The sequence below is a fragment of the Heliangelus exortis genome, chromosome 23, assembly GCF_036169615.1.
Source record: "Heliangelus exortis chromosome 23, bHelExo1.hap1, whole genome shotgun sequence".
Taxonomy (NCBI): Eukaryota; Metazoa; Chordata; class Aves; order Apodiformes; family Trochilidae; genus Heliangelus; species Heliangelus exortis.
Genome location: NC_092444.1, coordinates 5012335 through 5031422, shown reverse-complemented (window position 1 = coordinate 5031422; position 19088 = coordinate 5012335). Strand labels below are relative to the sequence as shown.

At 38.5% G+C, this 19088-nt stretch overlaps 1 protein-coding gene and 1 long non-coding RNA gene across 23 annotated transcripts in view; one reads left to right on the top strand and one right to left on the bottom strand.

Annotated features, from left to right (window-relative positions):
* Positions 1-19088, bottom strand: part of KIF1B (kinesin family member 1B) — an 84124-nt gene that overhangs the window by 51813 nt on the left and 13223 nt on the right. For 8 of the 21 annotated variants that reach the window (XM_071767115.1, XM_071767117.1, XM_071767119.1 and 5 more), the window contains exons 3-14: positions 11965-12041; positions 10405-10584; positions 8443-8508; positions 7424-7602; positions 6611-6722; positions 5545-5622; positions 5247-5312; positions 4459-4476; positions 3999-4074; positions 3639-3717; positions 2889-3031; positions 1683-1724 (exon numbers count right to left, since the gene is read on the bottom strand). In XM_071767115.1, the coding sequence (XP_071623216.1) occupies positions 1683-1724; positions 2889-3031; positions 3639-3717; positions 3999-4074; positions 4459-4476; positions 5247-5312; positions 5545-5622; positions 6611-6722; positions 7424-7602; positions 8443-8508; positions 10405-10584; positions 11965-12041 (1116 nt within the window). The remainder of the gene's footprint in view (positions 1-1682; positions 1725-2888; positions 3032-3638; positions 3718-3998; positions 4075-4458; positions 4477-5246; positions 5313-5544; positions 5623-6610; positions 6723-7423; positions 7603-8442; positions 8509-10404; positions 10585-11964; positions 12042-19088) is intronic. The other 13 variants (XM_071767120.1, XM_071767135.1, XM_071767136.1 and 10 more) reach the window with 3 other exon arrangements.
* LOC139806895 (uncharacterized) lies at positions 15678-17145 on the top strand. Of its 2 annotated transcripts, none has more exons than XR_011730387.1 (3): positions 15678-15877; positions 16028-16129; positions 16628-17145. It is a non-coding gene; the product is annotated as an uncharacterized lncRNA (long non-coding RNA). The 2 variants fall into 2 exon arrangements; XR_011730386.1 differs by having other exon boundaries at positions 15683-15877; positions 16711-17145.

Sequence of the window (19088 nt, the reverse complement as noted above, 5' to 3'; positions counted from 1 at the left end):
CCATATTTCAGAAAGTGCATTAAGGCTTTTTGGTCCTAGTTTAGATGAGGAAGGCCTTAAAAACACCCCAAATTTAATAAGACAGCTTGGGTAGCCTGAAAAACCTGGGTGCCTCCTTGAAAGACAAAAAAAAAAAAAAAAAGAAAAATGCATGAATGATTTAAGAATGAGTATTCAAAGGTAATTTATTTTAGTCTACCTAATTTTAATCTACCTAACTTGGCTTCCCACATGTCTGCCATGTCCTCAGAATAATCACATGTACACAAAAAATATCTTTTAATATGGAAATATCAGACAATTAAATAGCTCATTTGTGGGATTTCAAACTATCAAAATTACTATTTCTAAATGAAATCCTCCCATGTAAGTGTCCTTAGGAAAGAAACAGGTCAAATCAGACCTTGCAAGTTATAAACAAGGGCTTCACACTCACACAAATGAGTTGCTCACCCAGACATTACATAAATTTCCATGCCCTCCTACACCTCCTCTACTCCTACCCTGAACAATTCTGCTATTGTCAGCCTGATGCCCTACTTCACTCCACACCCAACCTGCTGTTTCAGTCTCACAAAACTGATCAAGTCAGTTTGAAAACCACCATCTGCAAATATGGAGAAAGCAGGGGTGGAAGTTTTAATAGAGGAAAAGCAGGTTAAGGAAAGGGAATGCCATTGGGATGAGGAAAGCAGGCATGGCAGAGCAGGGAGGATGAAGTCTCAGGAAGGCCCATGCACTCCTGCAGACCAAGGCAGTAAATTCCACAGTTGCTGTGACCACAGGGAACCAAAGCCCTCAACATCATGCAGGCTTCTCCTGGAGGCTGCAGCTCTCACACAGATGACAAATGCACACGCTGGAAGCAGCATCAGAATGTTAAACAAGGCCAGGATGAGTCTTTACACCACCAGTAGCTTTAATTTTAGGAAATTTCAGACAGATCTCTTCCAGTTGATACTTCTTGAGGTGAGGATGAAGACTGACTGCAAGAGCTTAAGAAGTCTACCAACCCCAAATTTACATAAAAAACATTTCTCTTGCTATGGACTACATATAGTTCCCTTTCATGGAAGAAAACAGTAGATCATAAATTCCTATTTCCTAAACCTATCAAGTTTACAATCTGCAACCAAGTATTTGAGCTCAAATAAGAGACCTTCATCAGTTTAAGATGTCCAACATTTCTTTTTTCCTTTAGAGAGACTACACAAAAAAATAAAACTAAGTCTCCAGCAGGAAATGATAACATTTCATCTCGAGTTAATCAGTTTACACACTTAATACTTCTGTGTGGAAAAAAGATGTTAAAAGGTCAGGAAGCTAGGTGAGCAGAAGGTGTTTCAACTTAGTAAACTTGAGAAAGACTTGGGAAAGATTTTCTAGTCTGAATCTAAACTGCTGGCTGTCAGGAAAACAGAGTAAAGCATTACCACTCTCCTTTCTATATTCTGCCAGAAAGACAGCAATGAACATATGTTACATTTTAAGCTTTACACTTTTTTTTCACTGTCGACTCAGTCTAAGAAATGCTGGTTAAGCATTTCATTCCATGAAACTCTATTGCATTCCACTGTGAGTTTTCTGTCTGGGATTTCCCTGTGAGAAATGCTGGCATGCAAAGCTCAGTTAAAAGCTGACCCAGAGAAAGCAGGTTAAAAAGAGAACCACACAATACACACATTTGCCTCCACTTCCAGAGTATTCATCTCCCATTGGATCAACTGAAAAGAAGCAGGAGGGAAAATACAAGAAGGATCAAATTGAAGGTTCACCAGGGCACAGGAAGGGAAGAGAATACTACTTGATGTTTAATGAAACAAAAAACAATTTTCAGTAAAAAACAGTTCTTTTTTTTTTAGTTTTGATTGAGAAGTAAAAAATATAGACTGTACCAAGCTTGAAAACACCTGCATTTCATTGTCTTCTGGCCCCACTCTCTTGAAAACAGGCACACAAAAAGGTAAATACATATTATGCATCTTTAAGCAATCTGTGACTAAGCCAGCACTTCTGCATCACAGGCAAATAAGCTCTGGCAAACCAGGAACTGTTGCAACACTTTTTTTTTTTCTTATTTGTTTTTAAGTCAAGGTATCTTTTAATCCACTGGAATACATTCTGGGTTTTTATGGGCATCTCCATCACTAGGAATTCAATCACTGGCCATATAAAATAAATAGTAGATAAAATATTACTTGCCTTGTTTGGAATGAGGACAAGGAAATAATTCAGGCAACAAGTTTGTTCTGGTGCTTTAAGAGGTTGCTGGCAAAGCAAATCAGCACAATATTGCTCTGCCAACCTAACTCAAAATCTTGCCCCAAGAGAATTCATTATTTATTCACAAGCAGCTGTTTCTAGCTGCTATTTTGAGATGACAAATAATTTGTCACACAGGACATTGTCTAACAGGAATTAGCCACCATTTTCCTTTGTGAGCAAGGTTGGCATCAAAGCCAGGTATCAACCAATAACCTTAACCCTTTACCAAGGAAAAAAAGACACTTCCTTTCTCAATATGAAATTCCTGTATCTCAATCATCTCCCTTTTACTGGCAGCCAGACAAAAAGCTCTTCCTAATTCACTGGGGAAACTCCTGAATGTGTAAGTTCTATTACAAAAAAAAAAAAAAAATTAAAAAAATCAGGCAAACTCAATCTCCAGGTTTTTCTTTAAGAGTCTGAAGGTTGCTTGTCAACATTTCAGCCAGTCCTAGCATGGCTAATTTAAAGACAGATGAGGCTGCCAGTCCTAAAATCATTCAGAATTTAGCATCAAGCACCTACATTTAACTTCCATGCTTGAAATCCCTTTCTCCCAGAGGCCCAGCTCTCCTTTGTGAGAGAGCAACCTAAAGATGGTAATGCCTGTTTAATCCACTTACTGTCAATAATATCTCCCAGCCCCTGGGCACGCAGGAGATCCTTGAGCCTTGTCACCTCCTCCTTCAGCTCTCTCACCAGCTTGGCATTGGGATCTTCATTAATAACAGCATTGCATTTGATCTGTTTTGCACGATCAGCATACCTGGAACCAGACCAAAAAAAATAAAACCTCATAGCAAACAGAAAAATGCTCATTTGCAAGACAGGAATGCAGCAAGATAGGTGGTGTTTAGCTTGCAGCTGTATATCATAAGAGAATCTTGGGTTATATTCAGTCAGGGGTTGGAATTCTTACTTAATAAAGGGTATTGCTGAAAAAAAAAAAAACAACAAACCCAAAAAACAAAAATAAAAAACTCACCAAAACCAAACAAAAAATACCAACAAAAAACAAAACAAAAAAAAACCCCAAACCACAAAAAAACCAAGTTCTACTGAAGATGGGTTAACAAGGTGCAGTAACTCAGCTTGATTAATATGCTCAATTTTAGGGACCACAACTAGAAAAGAATATATGAACATGAGAAGATGAGTTTGACTTTTCAAGTTAAGACTAGGAAATAAACCCCTAGCTCCCTACTCATATACAACAGATTGGTTTTCCTCTCTCAGGGCCATTTAGTTCTTGCCAGTACAGTCATCTTCTCTACACATTTTCTCAAGGTAAAATAACCCAAAGGTTTGAAGAATAGGATATGGCTATTAGAGCTAAGAGCTACCCACATTCATCTCAGGTAAAAAGAAAGTACCTTAAAGTGCTCAAAGTTTCATCATAGTTTATATCTGCTGGACTCAAAGCAGCAACCATTGCAGTTCTGGAGTTCCCACCTATAATGAACAGGAAAGTTTTTAGATTTACAGTGCATAATTTAGGCACTAATTGCTTAATAAAATTCTTTTTTTTTTAAAAGTCACAGAGTATAACTACATTCTACATTACTAAGCAACATACAGAAAACATAGGAAAGAGCTGAAACTTTAAGATAGGAACTATATGAGCCAGACCTGACTACTCAAAATATTTAACTTCATACTTGACACAAACTGGAGTACTTTAAAAGCAGTCAGAAAATTTAGTGAGACTTTCTTCCCATATTGCACAAACATACCCAGGTTTTCTCGAAGAAGCCACGTTAGTACAGAGTCCCTGTATGGAATAAAGTCTGTTTTCTTCTTTTTTTTACTCTACAAAGAAAGAAAAACATAACTGAAGAACAGACACCAAATAGAAAATCAATTTTTAAGACATAAAATTATATACAGAAGCATGAACAGAGTAGAAGCCTGAAAGCCAAGTTATCCCTACTGACTGTAAATATTCCCAAGGTAAGTCACCAAATCAGAAGCAGAGATAAAATAAAAGAATAATCCTAAGTACACACTTAAATGCATACTTGTAATTACTTTATCCACAAGCTTAGAACATTTCTAAATTTTAGCACTGATAATTCACAGGAATTTCTCCAAGACCTAACATCAAAGATCTTTGCTCTTGGATTCCCAAGTAAAGGGAATAAAATCCTAGATTCAAGAAAGAGACAACATCCACTACTACTCAGACCATCATACCTTGCTGGTGCAGTTATCCTAAGTTGAAAGCATTAAAGAAAGAGGAAGAAGATACAAGATGAGGTGCTTAACAGAGCATGACATGTAATTTCCATGTTAGCTTGGGTAGTATTTCCTTCTCTTGAGGAGCCAAATGAATGTGAATAGTTTTCATTGAAAATACCTAAAAAGCACTTCAGTATATTCAACCTGTAGCTAGCTGTTCAGTATTCACTTTTTAAAAGAAGCAGCAATAATTTCCTTGCTTTTTTTAAAAGAATAGTTGTGTATAAAAGTATTTTTCTAAACCTACAACATCAAAATATATGCTCACTCAATTCATGCTACTATTAAGTTGTCCATAGCAGAAAACCACAAAAAAAATAAAACAAAAAAACCCCAAAACAGTGATAATCAAATTATTACACTGGTATTTCTAAAAGTGCAGTTTTCAAAAATTATTCTTTCAAATAGAAATACAGTTACTGCTCTGCAGAAGTAAAAGCTTGCTGTGTGAACCTGTCTGCTAGACAACTGCAGGCTTCTTTGCAAGGCTTCTTCACAGTTAAATAAACCAATGCCTTCCATCAAACAATTAAAGTCTCTATCCCTCTGCATGGCATTCACAGAATACTATCAACACCATCCATCTAGAGCACACACAGCTACTCTGGCTGAGAATAATAGGTCAAGAACAATAAATGACTCTGCTGCATTGGATGGTTTTCTACTGTCTTGGTTGGTTTTTTACTGTCTTGGTTTTACTCACTATGGAAAGGCTGTTGCAGGTGAGTAAATGCTCTACTTACCACTTCAGCCAGTGCTGAAATAACTTTGCCCAGAGTTGTGAGAGACTTGTTTATATTTGCTCCTTCCTGAGGAAACAGAACCCAATATTACATATAAATTAAAATTGTTCAACCACGTAGACTAAATGAGCCAAATGTCACACCCGTGATCAGAGGAGAAAAAAAGAATTTTGCAACTATTTTTTCCATACTTAAAATTGCAATACTTTCTTTTCCTTACTATTTGCCAAGCAAAGCCTGCACATGGTGCTTCTGCACCCCCTTCCCTTTTTTTCCCCATTCATCAAGGACCCCACACCTTTAATCGGGTTCCTTTGGCACCAGTTGAATCAGCTCGCTCACTCCCAGCTAGATCCACAAGGCTGATCTTGCTGACCTGGGAAGAGAAAAAGCACATTAACAATGAGAATTAGTTCTGGGTGAACAGGAGCAAGAACAAAACTTCAAATTCTATAACTCTATTGTTTAAAAAAGTCATCGTAGTGTACTTAAAACAACAGAATTCTCATAGGCAGTTAGCTTGATGCTGGTGTCTTAGGGATAATGGGATTATGCTTTAAATCCCACTGTACTCTTAAATTACCTCAAAAGAGACAAGGTCTGACATGACCAGTGTAGAACAGAAGTAAAAAAAAATTGTTACTGCTACAGACAACAACAACAAAAAAATCTTGGAGAGAAATAATGTTTCACCCTGCCTCTAGTGACACCAGCAATAAAGCAGTGGCCTCACTAAAGCTCCAGGCTGCGTGTCAGTTACTGAGAATTTTACAGGGTCTTAACATTTTTGGCAGGAAGGGTGTCTTCAACACAATTTTTTTTCAGATTTGTCCACAACAGTCAGTTCAGAAAAGTAAACATTACCTATATTTCAGCTACTTTGCACACAGAATCTCCATTTCAGAGTGATAAAAGCCAGAAAACTCTTTCATGCTACAGTGTACCCTTTTTTAAAATGCAAAATCCAGAAAGTGCCTAAGTCTCACTCATCTCAATTCTTCTGCCCAAAGGAAAGAACTAATAGACAAATATTTTGCACTGAAAAGCAAAACAACTGGACATCCAGGAAACAATACTAAGGAAGATTAACTCCTTTTATTTCATATACCCCACCCTGTCAAACCTTGGTCACACTTTTCCTACACCTATATTTTCTCCCCCTACACATATTCCCCCTTTAGTTTTGTTTTTTTTTAACATCACAATCGAATAAGAATAAAAGGGCTCTGCTAAGACAAGTTCACCCTTCAACAAAATGCCAGGAAAAGAATTAATTCTCATTTTTTTTATCATAGTGCCACTAAGTCACTGCAGGGAAGAGTTGTGAAAAACCATCAGAAAGCCACTTCTTATCTGTACCATACCTTCTCTGTGGAAAGGTCAGTTTCTGTGTCATGTTTCTTCTGAGTAAAGACAATTGTAAACACAGCATGAGAGCGGCTGCTGGTTTCATTCATGTTGGTAGCTGCCACAGTCCTAAAATATCAACAGATTTAGACATGCTAAGCAAACAGCAGCCTCTACACTGCAAGTACCTGAGGGCTGAACAAGAAAAAGACCACAAGGCTGTGCAGTTGATGTTCTGCCCTCTAACCAAGCCCAAGCCCCATTGAAAACCATTAGAAACCCTTTGATTTTCCACTCCTGAATTCCTCTCATTCTCATCACAGTTTCAAGAGAGCTTTCTCAATCTGTGTTGCTCAATAATCTACCTTGCTACCTTAAGGGAGCAGCATTTATGTCAGCCTTTCCCACCCATTGTTAAATGGAGCCTGCAGCTGACAGGAAAACAACTACTAATGAACCAGAAGCTACAGTGTCAGCTTGAGCCTTGGCCACTTAACTGAGTGAAAGAGGAGACTCTGTTCACATGCTTATTTGCACCAATATAGCAATACAGTACACAACAAAGGCAGAACTAAAAGCCAGTGTAATTATTTACATACTTAATCTCAAGCCACTACAAGCTTTAAATACCAATACAGCTCATGCCACAAATCAATTTCAGCCTCTTGAGTTTAACTGCACTGATCAGTGCATATTTCAACAACACTCAATTGACATAATTTTACTTTTCAAGTGCCAGCGCATCACTGACAACATTTTAACCTTGGTGCTATATGCCATATATGCCTGCAAGAGGAATAAAAATCCATAACCTGGATAAAATCACTAACCTGGCTTTATTCCCAGCATCCATGAGGTCTGCAATGTCTGTGTAAGATGTGACTGCTAACTTGGAGAGATCTTCCACATAGGGGCCGAGCAGAGGATGTTCCCTCACCCGCAAATTCCCTTTGTTCTTGGGGTTCAACAAGTCTCTGACTCTCTCACAGTAAATCTCCATGTAGCTCACCTGAAAACAAGAATTTGCATGAATAATTTTGTGTTTCCAGCATTTAAGAGTGCCACTGGCAGGAGCTCCTCCCAGCTCTCTACAGGAAAGCTCTAGGTGAGTGTTCATGGAACAGCTTGAGACAGTGGCAGAAAGGAAAAGGAGTCAGTTTCATGGATCAGATCTCCAGCTTCAGCTTGCACCCATGGTACCCCCCTAGGTGATTTCAAACAATACTGGTATTTAATTAAAATTAAGACTTTAAATCATTTTAAAGTCTTGACACAGCAGCAAAACCACCTTTCTAAAAAGGCAAACAAGACAGAGGGTAAAAGGTGTCTGCCCACAAGTCATCTCTCTTATGAACTTCCAAAGCAAACTTGAGAAGGGAAAAAATTAATTTCTTTGCATGTAGAAGCAACTTCTGATTCCAAGCTGTACCCACATCCTGCTGTATTCCTGAGTCATTGGGACAATTATTCAAACCACAATAATCTTAAAACTGCAACAAAAACTTTTGAAACAAATTAAAAAGCTAGGATTATTTTCAAATGTTATGTTTCCCATTGCACCAGGCCTGTCCCAGTCCAACAGGTACTAAGAAGCAGTAAGGATTGGAGTTCATATATATAAAAAAATATTCATATTTGACTTCTACCAACTTTTTAGTCTTCCTTTCTTTTGAAGTCTGGGACATATTTGCATGTCAAGGAATTAAAACTTCCTGGTTTTCCCCTCATTCAGAAAGAAAATCCTGTTTCTGCAAAGTGCCTGCTTTTTTACCAGGATCCTGATGCAGCACTTGAGCTCAGTTTGATGTCCAGCACACAGATATCCTTTCATCTCCCCCTCAACACTCACCTCTACAGAATATGACATTTCCTCATTGCTGTTGTCATTGATTTTTTCAAACAGTTCTTCACAGAGCTGGAGAGAGATGAAAGCTGAGTCAGAAATTAGGCTTTATTGAATAGTAACAAGTGACTGCTGTAACTTGTCATTAAATTGGCTTTAGCACGAGGGTGGAGAAAGAAAAACCTATTGCATCAACCACATAGAGCCTCACAGGGAAGATACATCATCTTAATTCTACATCACTTCCATTCAACCTTATTTTATTTCAACAATTGTTCTAGGTTTCACCAGCATTATTACTCTGTATTATAAATATATAAAAAGCCTATATTAGCTGAAATTTGACATAACTTTATAAAGGAATGATTAAAATCCTTAATCCTCTTCCAGTTTCATAAAAACAATTGTCTGTTCAGTGTGCTGAAGTTCCAAGATTAAAAACCATGGGTATGCAGAGGAATAAGAATATAGAAAAAGTTTTCTGGAATAGGTATCTAGAAGCCACTGTAATGGAAATAAACAGACTGTAAAAAACACAGGCAGTTTTCAAAGTATATACTGAAGGATTCAGTCAATGCATGGTTAAAGAACAAAGTTTCACACTAGGGACTGGCAGACAGGGAATTTTGCCAACACATAAGAATTTTATGTCAACAGCCTACATTACTTGGAACATGATTGTGCTGTGCCTCCTGCATACGTGACAAGAAAAAGAACAGATTTAATCAGGGTCTCCCTGAATATATAATTTATTCTGTAAAAAAAAATTTATTATAAGAAGGCCTCGTGGTGGACCTAGAGGGAGATTACTTTGTTTTAAAACTGTAGTAGATAACAGGAGCATTATTAAATCCACAGGAGCATTATTAAGCTGGGGGGGGTTTAGGACAATTTTTAATTTGTATGTATGAGATTGAGAAAAACAAACAGGAATATCAAGATTACAACACAAAATTTCAGCACAAAGCTGTTGTCACAGATGTTCATCTCATTTTACCTCTTAAGCTGCTACTTTTTGTTACTGTGATGAAAACAAACTGCTCAGATACACCAATTCTGTCCTTCATCACATTAGCTCTTTCATTATTGTTTTAAGCTAATCACCAGAACACTTGCTACCTCTATCAGTACATATGCCCAAGCTATTAACAAGAGAACAATGCTCTGTGTCATCTGCTCCACACCTGGGGCACAGGGCCAATGTCTACTGCAAACGTGCTGCAGAACAAGGACTCAAGCTGTTCAGTCTATTTGTTTATTAAAACTGAAACTCACCCTCAGATTTCTATTTTGGGAATGGAGGAACATACTTTTGTCCAACTTGGTACCCTGTCAGTGTCCACACACTGAGCAAGGCCTGCACTTGGAAAAAAAGCCACAACACAGCCATAAAATGTTAAATTCAGGACAATTTTGTCTGCCAGAACTCCCTGTGGGGTTATCTGAACTGCTTCAAATTTTATGGCAAGAGTCAAAAACAAATTTTAAGGGAGGAATAAAACTGGGCTGTGCTTTGTTGCTCCAACTTTCCCTCCCTTAATGATACACTTTTTTTCTCACCAGAATATGTCACTCTGTGTTTAGCTTTAGGAAATTAATTTCCACACAAAGTTTATGGCATGCTCACCAGTAATACCACCTCCTGAATTCCTGCTTAATTAAAGCACTTAGGTGCTGTCCTAACTAAAGGCAGAAAAGGATACAAGAAACCTGGTGAATAAGACGTGTACATTTACTAGTTTGTTGGGAAAGTGGAGAAATATACAGAATGTATAGCACAATTAAAAAAAATAAATAACAGATGGAAAGTTACTTTAATGCTTTTTTTTAGCCTGTAGATTTCTTTCATTTCAGAAGCAAGCTGTGGTTAATTGCCACTGCAATATAAAATAAGCATATCAGGAAGCATCTGAATGTGCTATTAAAAAAAAAAAAAATTAAAAATCCCCTTTCTGGATTCTGTTTTACCTGGGGGATTATGCCTGCTTGGCTCTCCTCCTGCTTGCCCATCATGGTGTAGGATTTCCCAGCTCCAGTTTGTCCATAAGCAAAAATGCATACATTGTAGCCCTCAAAGGCATGCAGCAACATTTCCTTCCCAATATCATTGTACACCCGGCTCTGAGAAGCAAAGCAGGGATCTTCAGGCTGCAGAGACATGAAAGCAACATAAATACAGTCTTATCCTATCATTTAAGTGACATTTCAAAAAGCAAATAGGTCCCTTCAACTTCTATCTTGTCAGTCAATCCCTGGGGAAGAGGCAAATGTAGCACATTTTTTACACAGAGCCTTTTCCCAAGGCAGTACCAGCTGGAGAACAGAAATGACAACACTTGAACCAGTCCATCCCTGCTGAGGGAAAAAGAATCTGCACAAAGAAACCAACCAACTCTGCTTTGTGTACTTTGTTGACACTGCTGGAAAAAGTTTCATGCAAGATCATCAAGAAACCAGATTCAGCATCTGGGAGGAGGGATGAGAGGGGAGAAAAATCAAAAACAGAGTTCAGAGAATCAACACAAATGAATGAAGGGCTGGAAGCTACAAAAATCCCACAGTGACTGGTCTGGACCAGGGCTCTGAGGGATAGCAGGAGAAAACAGGAAAAAAAAGCTGCTTGGGTTTATTCTGTTGGATCCAGCATTCCCTCTCTTCCTCAGCTGGTGCCTTTTAACATTACTTACTCCTCAAATCCAGACAAATTCAGCTGTGCTAACATCCTAATGTTAGGCTGAAGGTTTTTTTCAGACCTGCTCTTAATTGTTAGCTTTCAGGAATTGGGCTCATAATGTCCTCTGAGTGTTCCTGTAATCTACTTGCATGGCTGCTCTGGAAGATCCAGTGAAAGAACTGCCCAAATTCAAGTTTTTCATCATGAAAGCAATCTTGCTGGCCACAGATTTGCTCTGGAATACAAAGTCTGATTTGCACCATCCCAGTTACTAAAAATAATCTTAGAGAAATCCGTTATCCCTTATTTCTAGATCTTTTGAGAAAATAAGGCAGGGGAGGGGTTGATGGCAGAACAACACAGTTCTGCTGTAGAACAATTACTGGAAGCCAGCAAGACCTTAGCACCACTTTGCAGGAGGGTGGGGCAGAGGAGTTTGAAGGGAGATTATTGCTTTTACAGCTATTGGAAACATGGATCACTGCTCTGTCTTTTCCAGATACATCAAGGGATACCAGGTCTCTCCTGGAGCTGTACAACCTTGAGCAACTTCACTTGTTTAAGAGCAAAACCTGTGCCTCACACACACCCTTAGAATATTTAGAACAGAACACTGTTGGCAAATACTATAATATTTCTTGTATGCATAACCTGTTACAAAACTCCAGGAGCTCTGCTTTCTGCTCTTCCCTCAAGAGGTCAAAACAATATACAGTGACAAGCTTTAACCTGAATGAGGGTGAGACAGTGCAGAAACATCTGACAGGCAATGCATGATCAGAAAAGAATGCAGTTAAATCAAGTCAGGCAGCAACAACAAAAAAATAATACAGCTTTCTTGTAAAGGAACTTACCGAGGTGTGGGACCAGTAGGAGTAGTCAAAGCTGAAGGACTTTGGTGCTTCCTTAGGATTCTTTGGGTTGATAATACCTATGGGAAATAAAATTCAAACTCTTAGCTAACTTGACATTTAGGAGCATAATTCATGAGCTTGGTGACCCTCCACTTTAATTTGAGTATTCACAGAGCTGACACACTGCTCAGATTGAAGGAACAGACTCACAGCTTCCTCACACTGTATTTCTGCAGGGCTTATTTGAAATAAGCCAAGGAAAAAAATTCCTAGAAGGAATCCAGCTTCTGCTGGATAAAATTCTTCTGTTGGACAAAAAGCCAGGCACGGGTCATCCTGGTCCCTTGGCTTTTAGGAGCTCAGGGATATTAGCAATAAAGAAGATCAGAAATGCAAAGAGTTCAAGAATCCCTGGTGATTTCATAGCAGCACAGCTCAAGCCTATTTTAAAATACATTACACAGTACAAAAGCTCCTTGCAGGATTTTCTTTAAGAAGCTCAGTATTTTCAGGGCATTGAAGAAGATATGAAAGAATGTCCACAGACATTTGGGGGATTATCTGCATAGTTTATTTTAATGTTCTTTTACACGTACAAAACCTACAGAGAGATTTTTAATAGGACTGACATTATTGAACTGACCAAATTACTGGCAAATGATCTTACTGCACACAGCCACTGCCAACTTGTGTTATTTTTCTCATTGGAACTTCCATATAATATCTGGAAGTGGTCACAGGCACACTCACACACACAGAGTCAGAATGAAAAAATATTGTGTATAGCTCCTTAGATTTTACAAATTCTATTTTAAAAGCTGACATTCAGTTAACTTTTCACCTCTTCCAGGCCTTGACCTTATTGTCTTTCCAAAGTATTTCTATATGAGAACCTAAAAATCTTTGGGTGAGTTAAATCATTAACTTTTTAAATTATTTTACAAATACCAGAATATAAACACTTTGAAAAAAAAAACCTGTTTCTATATCAGTACATCTGTACTTTTTATACTCTTTTCCTCTTCTCAGATCCACTAACTCTCTCTTTCAATATTTGACCTGCACGTGTGCATTTCCCACAATTAATGGAAGTCCTTTCAGATACCAGGTTGTTGTGTTTTGGTTTTTTTGTTTGTTTCCAAGCAGCAAAACAGCTTCCTGTAACTTTGGCCTGGGAGATACACAATGGATTCAGCTGGCACAGAGAATGTCTGTAGTTTCTGTATCCCAAGGAGGGTAATTTATAAGAAAAGCTCATGCTGCAGAGAAGTGAATCTCTACTGCTTTCTTCTTTTCAATATTACAGTGCTGGAAATACTTAAATCTATTATTTCCAGCCTTTGTTTTCAACACCATCTGTGTAAGTAAGGATTCTAAAAAGGCATACTCCTGAGAGGATAAAAATTAGATAAACCACTTTATATTTCAACAGTCTGCCCTTGGAAGTGATACACTAATTATGGAATGAGCACACAAAAAAAAAATATAAATCTACAAAGCAGCTATACAAAAGTGGTGAGAGTCTTCCTGGGGATGATTTACATCCCAGTTATCATCATCCTAAACAAAGGATGCTTATTTCTCACATATTCATGGCAGTTATGCTATGCTGTAGGAGACAGGGGCTTCTCACTTTCCTTCTGTGATCACTAAAAATTAGAAGACCCCCAGCCTCTTACCCTTTCAAACATGAACTTCACATCATGTTGCACCAAAATCTCTGAAAATGTGGTTACAGAGTTCTCATTAAAATTACATCACTCCTCTACCAGATGCTGTGTCCCAAAGCAGGGCTGTTATCCAAAATTGCAGTGTGGAGAAAAGATCACTGTCTGGCTTGCAAATAGCAACAGTTGCTACCCTGTTTCTTGTGACCCCCTCCATCTCACTTGGATGCACCTTGTGCTGACATTCTTGCCTTCTCAAAGCTGACAGACATACAAAGCCAGTGAATAATCTGCCTTGCACCAGCACGGTATCAAGTGGCAAAAATGCTTGTGGCTTTGGATAGCAACATGGGGATCAACACATAACAAACTGGTAACCTAAGCAATCCTCTAAGGCTTTAGTTTCCCTTTAGTGGTTTTGGCCAAACAGTGGTAAAACTCCAGCACACACTATTAAACCAGTTCTAAAGTTAAAGTGAACATAAAGCAAATGCCAGAAAACAACCCCCCTGCTCCAAACTTCAATCAGTTTTCTCCTCCCAGTGTATTCCAGACTGCTACAATTTAACAACTTCTCATTTTACTTTCAATTATTTTATGTCAAAGATCTGAAAAGTAAGGAAGAAGAAAAGCCTTATGCCCAGAAATTCCTACCCAAAAAGCAGTAGAGCTACAAACCAATCCTCATGGTAGTTAAAGCTTTTGGAGGTCTTCAACTGGTTTGGGCTATGAGCTTGAGGAAAAGCAATCTAGCCATTAAAAACAGTAAAAAAGCAGCAATAAACAGAACTCCTTCTGAACCATATTAGCCACTGTTCCTATGGACTATATAGCAACTCTAGCAGATGTATGAAAAAAAAAAAAAAATATTGCATCTCAACAGCATAGTATTTTAACCCAGACCCCTGATACCACTCTTGTGATAGGAGTCATGGAAAGGGAATGAGAGGAGCAACCACCTTTGTTGGCTCACTGCATTTCCAACACTGTCCTGGAGATGGGAAACTCCTGGCCTGGCAATCAGGGCAAGCAGAGGCTTAGCTGCACCTTTGCTGGCCAAGAAACATGTTTTCAACCACAATCAAAAAATCCACAATTGGTCACATCGATGCAGTTTTAGTTTAAGGTGTAAATGCAATGAGAAAAGAGAGCTTTGATTTCCCTTATTTGTCACATGGTATGATTGATTGGTCTCTTCTTAGACTGAAAAGTGAAATGAAAAATATCAGGTTTTTCTTTTCCGTTTTCTTATGGTTGTTTACAGGAAAAAGGGCATTTCTCTTGGTCAAGGCAAAGCTGCTCTTGATCAGTCCAAGGAAACAAGTGTTAACTTGCTTTCTAAGATTGTGCTGTGTTACAAACAGAACAGGCAGAACAAAATCCAGTATTATTCAAAAGCAGCTTTGATGTGAAAATATACGTGTCACGTTACTTGTTTTCCAAGATCTCTAGGTACTGTCCACCACTTCCAGAAAGAAAGCAAAGCAGCCAAATGTTTCATCACAACAGGCAGCTTTTCCACTCAGCTTGTTGTGTATAAAGGCACATTGACCACCCTTGATAGACATGACCTCTACCCATCCAACAGGCTGAGTGTCACAAAGGGCACTACAAACCATTCCTACTTGCTTCAAGTTTAAACTTGATCCATCCCATTTGTGAAGAGTGAAGTTCAGGCTCTGTGAGTTACAAAGGTTGTTCCACTCAGCCCCCCCCCTTTTATTTTTTAAAGCCACTTTTAAAAAAAAATTTTTTTTTTTTTTACACAGGCTTTCCTCAGCTTCTTCACCCTTAGCTCCATATGCAGCTCACTACTTTGAAAAGTACTTTCTAGGATGCATGTTTTTGAAAAGCATATTTTGAAAAGCATAGCATAAGGGAGATTAATGTGCAAGAAAGCAGCTCTGTCAGAGATTGGGAATGCAGCTGCCTGGCCAAAACCTTCCACTGCAACAGGAATGGGTCAGAAAAAAACCCTCTTGGCTGCCAGGAACTCTGCATGCTGTCCCTCACAACTGTGATCCAGTCAGCCTTTTCACTTGGCCTCTATTCCAAGCCTGAAGTCTATTTATTCTCATTTGTGTTTCTCACACTGAGTCTGCATCCTCCATTTTGAGAATCAGTGGCTTAACAGAATTCTGCCTACAAATGGATCAAGCAGAGCTGATTGATTGAGAAAAGACAAGATAACAACCCCAATGGATTTCAACTGGACTGAAACCCTCTTCCTTGGGAACACTGACCAGGTGGGTAGCTGCTAGCATCAGTCTTGTGGTCTGAGTCTCACCAAGGGATCAGGTGCACAATAACATGAGATAAGAAACCTGAAAGAAGATTGTGAGGCAGCTAAGAAACCAGGAATTCAAACCAAAGTAACTTGGAGGTGTTTGTTGCAGCAAGAATCTGCTTTGGAGGGACAAGGAAATCCATGAAATCTAGCTACTCTTAAAGGAAGCTAAGAGATAATCCCGAAGAAATTAAGACTTCAGAGAGTACAGGTAAGACTGATCCTAAAAGTTCATATGCCAAAGTAGGAAAAAAAAAAAAAAAAAAGGCATGACCATGCAGAAATTAGACTGAGTGGGCAACACTAATTTTTATGTTATCTAGCAAGATGTGTTTTCAGCTGAGTAAGGAAACAAATAGAATTATAACCAGTTAGAGTGTCTCCAGTATCCATAAGAACACTAAAAGCTTTTAAGCTTTGGTTGTTTTTTAAACTATGCAAGGCCAAGAAGTATTGTATTAGTGAATCATGAAACAGGTCATCATCCATCTCCTCTCACCACAGCAGACTCATGGCATGGTACACAAGCTAATGGTTTAATTACAGAGCCTCAGGAAATGAGAAAGGCAATAAGGGAGATGATCACAGCAGGAACACATTAATGGCCTTTTTATCTTACAGAATAAATTTGTTTATCTGCTATTTCAAAGGTTCAATGTGGCAATTAACTCTTCTGCTTGCAAACTGACACTAAGGCTTTGTGCTGCAGATATAATTGGTTACCATGAGCAGGGCACTGCAGCAACTTTGGATGCTGGAGTCAGTTCCTGAGAAACTCCACCCCTTTTTCAGGCCCCTGCCTTCACCAACAGCCAACTTCTTAGGTCATGTGGAATCTTTCCATTTTCCACAAGGGAAAGGTTCTGCATCAAAGAGAAACTGCACGGGGTGTTTAACAAAATCCCCACCTTCTATGCCACTGCTACTGAAAAAGGTTACACACAACTCAGAAACATGGAAAGGAGGGAACAAGCTGAAGATGCTACTTTCCTACTGCAGTGCCTAAAAACTCTTCCAAGATCACAGCAGCAACCAGAGTTTGGATTAATGCCCATCATTTACCTTTGGAGTAGAAGGCTGACAAAAAGGTATGGGAATATTCATGTTTCAAAATAAACTTTACAAACTGTTGATTTGATTGAGGGAGATAAATACCCACACTGTTCCTTTTTATTTGAATTATGAACTTCCAGAAATTTTGAATAATACGCTCCCCTTAAGACATAATATTTCCATCCATTTTCTACCTTACTAATCAACCAGAAAAAACCTGGAATAATTACACATCTTAAATAGATATAAAATCCAAATAAAAGGGCACTGTGTGAACTGCTATGCAGCATTACAATTCAATTTGAAGCACTTTATTTAATGCCCACTGTCACCCCAACCTAGAGACAGCTTGCATTTTAAAATCTTATTTCTCCTTCACAGCTGTATAATAAACCATCAGAGGTGCCTCTAAGCAGGGGTAATCCACATATTTTCTGATTCTCTGCATCACTTGAACAATCCTTTTTAGCTGCTCAGCTGTTTAACTTTGGTAGTTTTTTTTAATGCCTGTAACTACAAATATGAGTTTTATACATCACTGACTGAATGCTAAAGAAGTCAACAATTTTTAAACAAATTTCTTCACACCAAATCATCTAAAATTTGGTATCAGTACAGAAAACCCACATACTTTAACTTCTGTCTTTGTACAGAAGATATGTATTGTAACAGCAGCACAGCCTAATAAATAATATGGAAAAAGAGGGAGTACAATCAATGAAGGGAATATAATTTTAGATGTGCTGGATCAACAGTAAGAAACCAACCTCCACAAAACATTTGGATTTTAACACACCCTTACTTAAACAGGCAACTTCATTTCTTGGCATTAGGTACTTCCACAGTCCATCCTACTTGTTCCTTAATTAACATTTTTCAAACCATCCACCATCTGCTTTATCAGCTAGCACAAAAATAACATACACTTTCAACCTTTAAAATTGATGAGATCAAATTTGTCCCTAGTTTTTAAAATCTGGAAAAACTGCCAGAGAACTTTGAAAGAGCCCTTCACTATCCAAACAGTACCCACATGCTTTGTATTAGGTATGATTTTGCATTCCTCCTGCCTTACAAATCTAATCCCAGTTTGTTGGAGCTGAAATAGAAAAAGCATACCTCAAATATGCACTTTATTTTTGAGTTAAAAGCAGATTGTGGAGGACAACAGAAAGCTGATGGAAAGTTAAGCCTTCAGGAATACTTTGAACTGGAAGCAGCATTCTGTCTTTGCTCCACTTTCTAAACACACTCACAAATCCTCACTTCAAGCCTTTATTTCTAGGCTTACACTTCCATTCTTGGTTAAAACTAACCAAGTAAACAGACAGTGGGAAACCTACAGAGAAGAAAGAAAAAAAAAAAAGAAAACACACCCAACAAACTTGGCCAAGATCAGCCCCCTCATTCCATTCTCATCTACTCAGCCACATAAATATTTTTGCAGGCACAAAGAATGACCAGAACCACTTCTTAACCACTTAAATCTCGTGTCAGATTATAATGACACTGTCCAAATCTAATCTATTTTCATCCCAGTCAGCACTGGGACATGTCACAGGGCCATGTCACAGACTTTGCAGGTTAGAAATTATTTGCTGTTCAGTATCTGGGGATCCAAGCAATTCTTTCTAATAAGCTCTTGGAACAGAGAGAGAGCAAAGCACACAAGAGGTAAGAATTTCAATTATTCTCTTATCCCTCACAGCATTTAAAGTCAAGTCACCAGCTTCAACAGCTCCACCTCTGCTAGAGATCAGACTGGTATTACAGGGCATCCTGCCATCAGACATCCCACATGTTAGTCACTGCAGGGTGCTCCACTGAAGAACTGCAGTTTGCCCTTCAGATAAACACCAGCAGACAGAATTAACTTGGGTTAAATCCTGGGATTAGCTGCTATACAGTCTGTGCTGGGGATGGAGCAGACAGACTGATAGATTTGGTATTATAAAGAAGACCCTAAGCACTACACCTAAAAAAATCATACTATCAGTTGCCAATCAGAAATAAAATCCAGTAATGGTGAATGTCTGATATGGAAATGGAGAAACTGAGCTTCCATTATCTGTGCAGTCCTGCCTGCTTTCTGTTGTTTCCCTCTTCCATTCCCATAT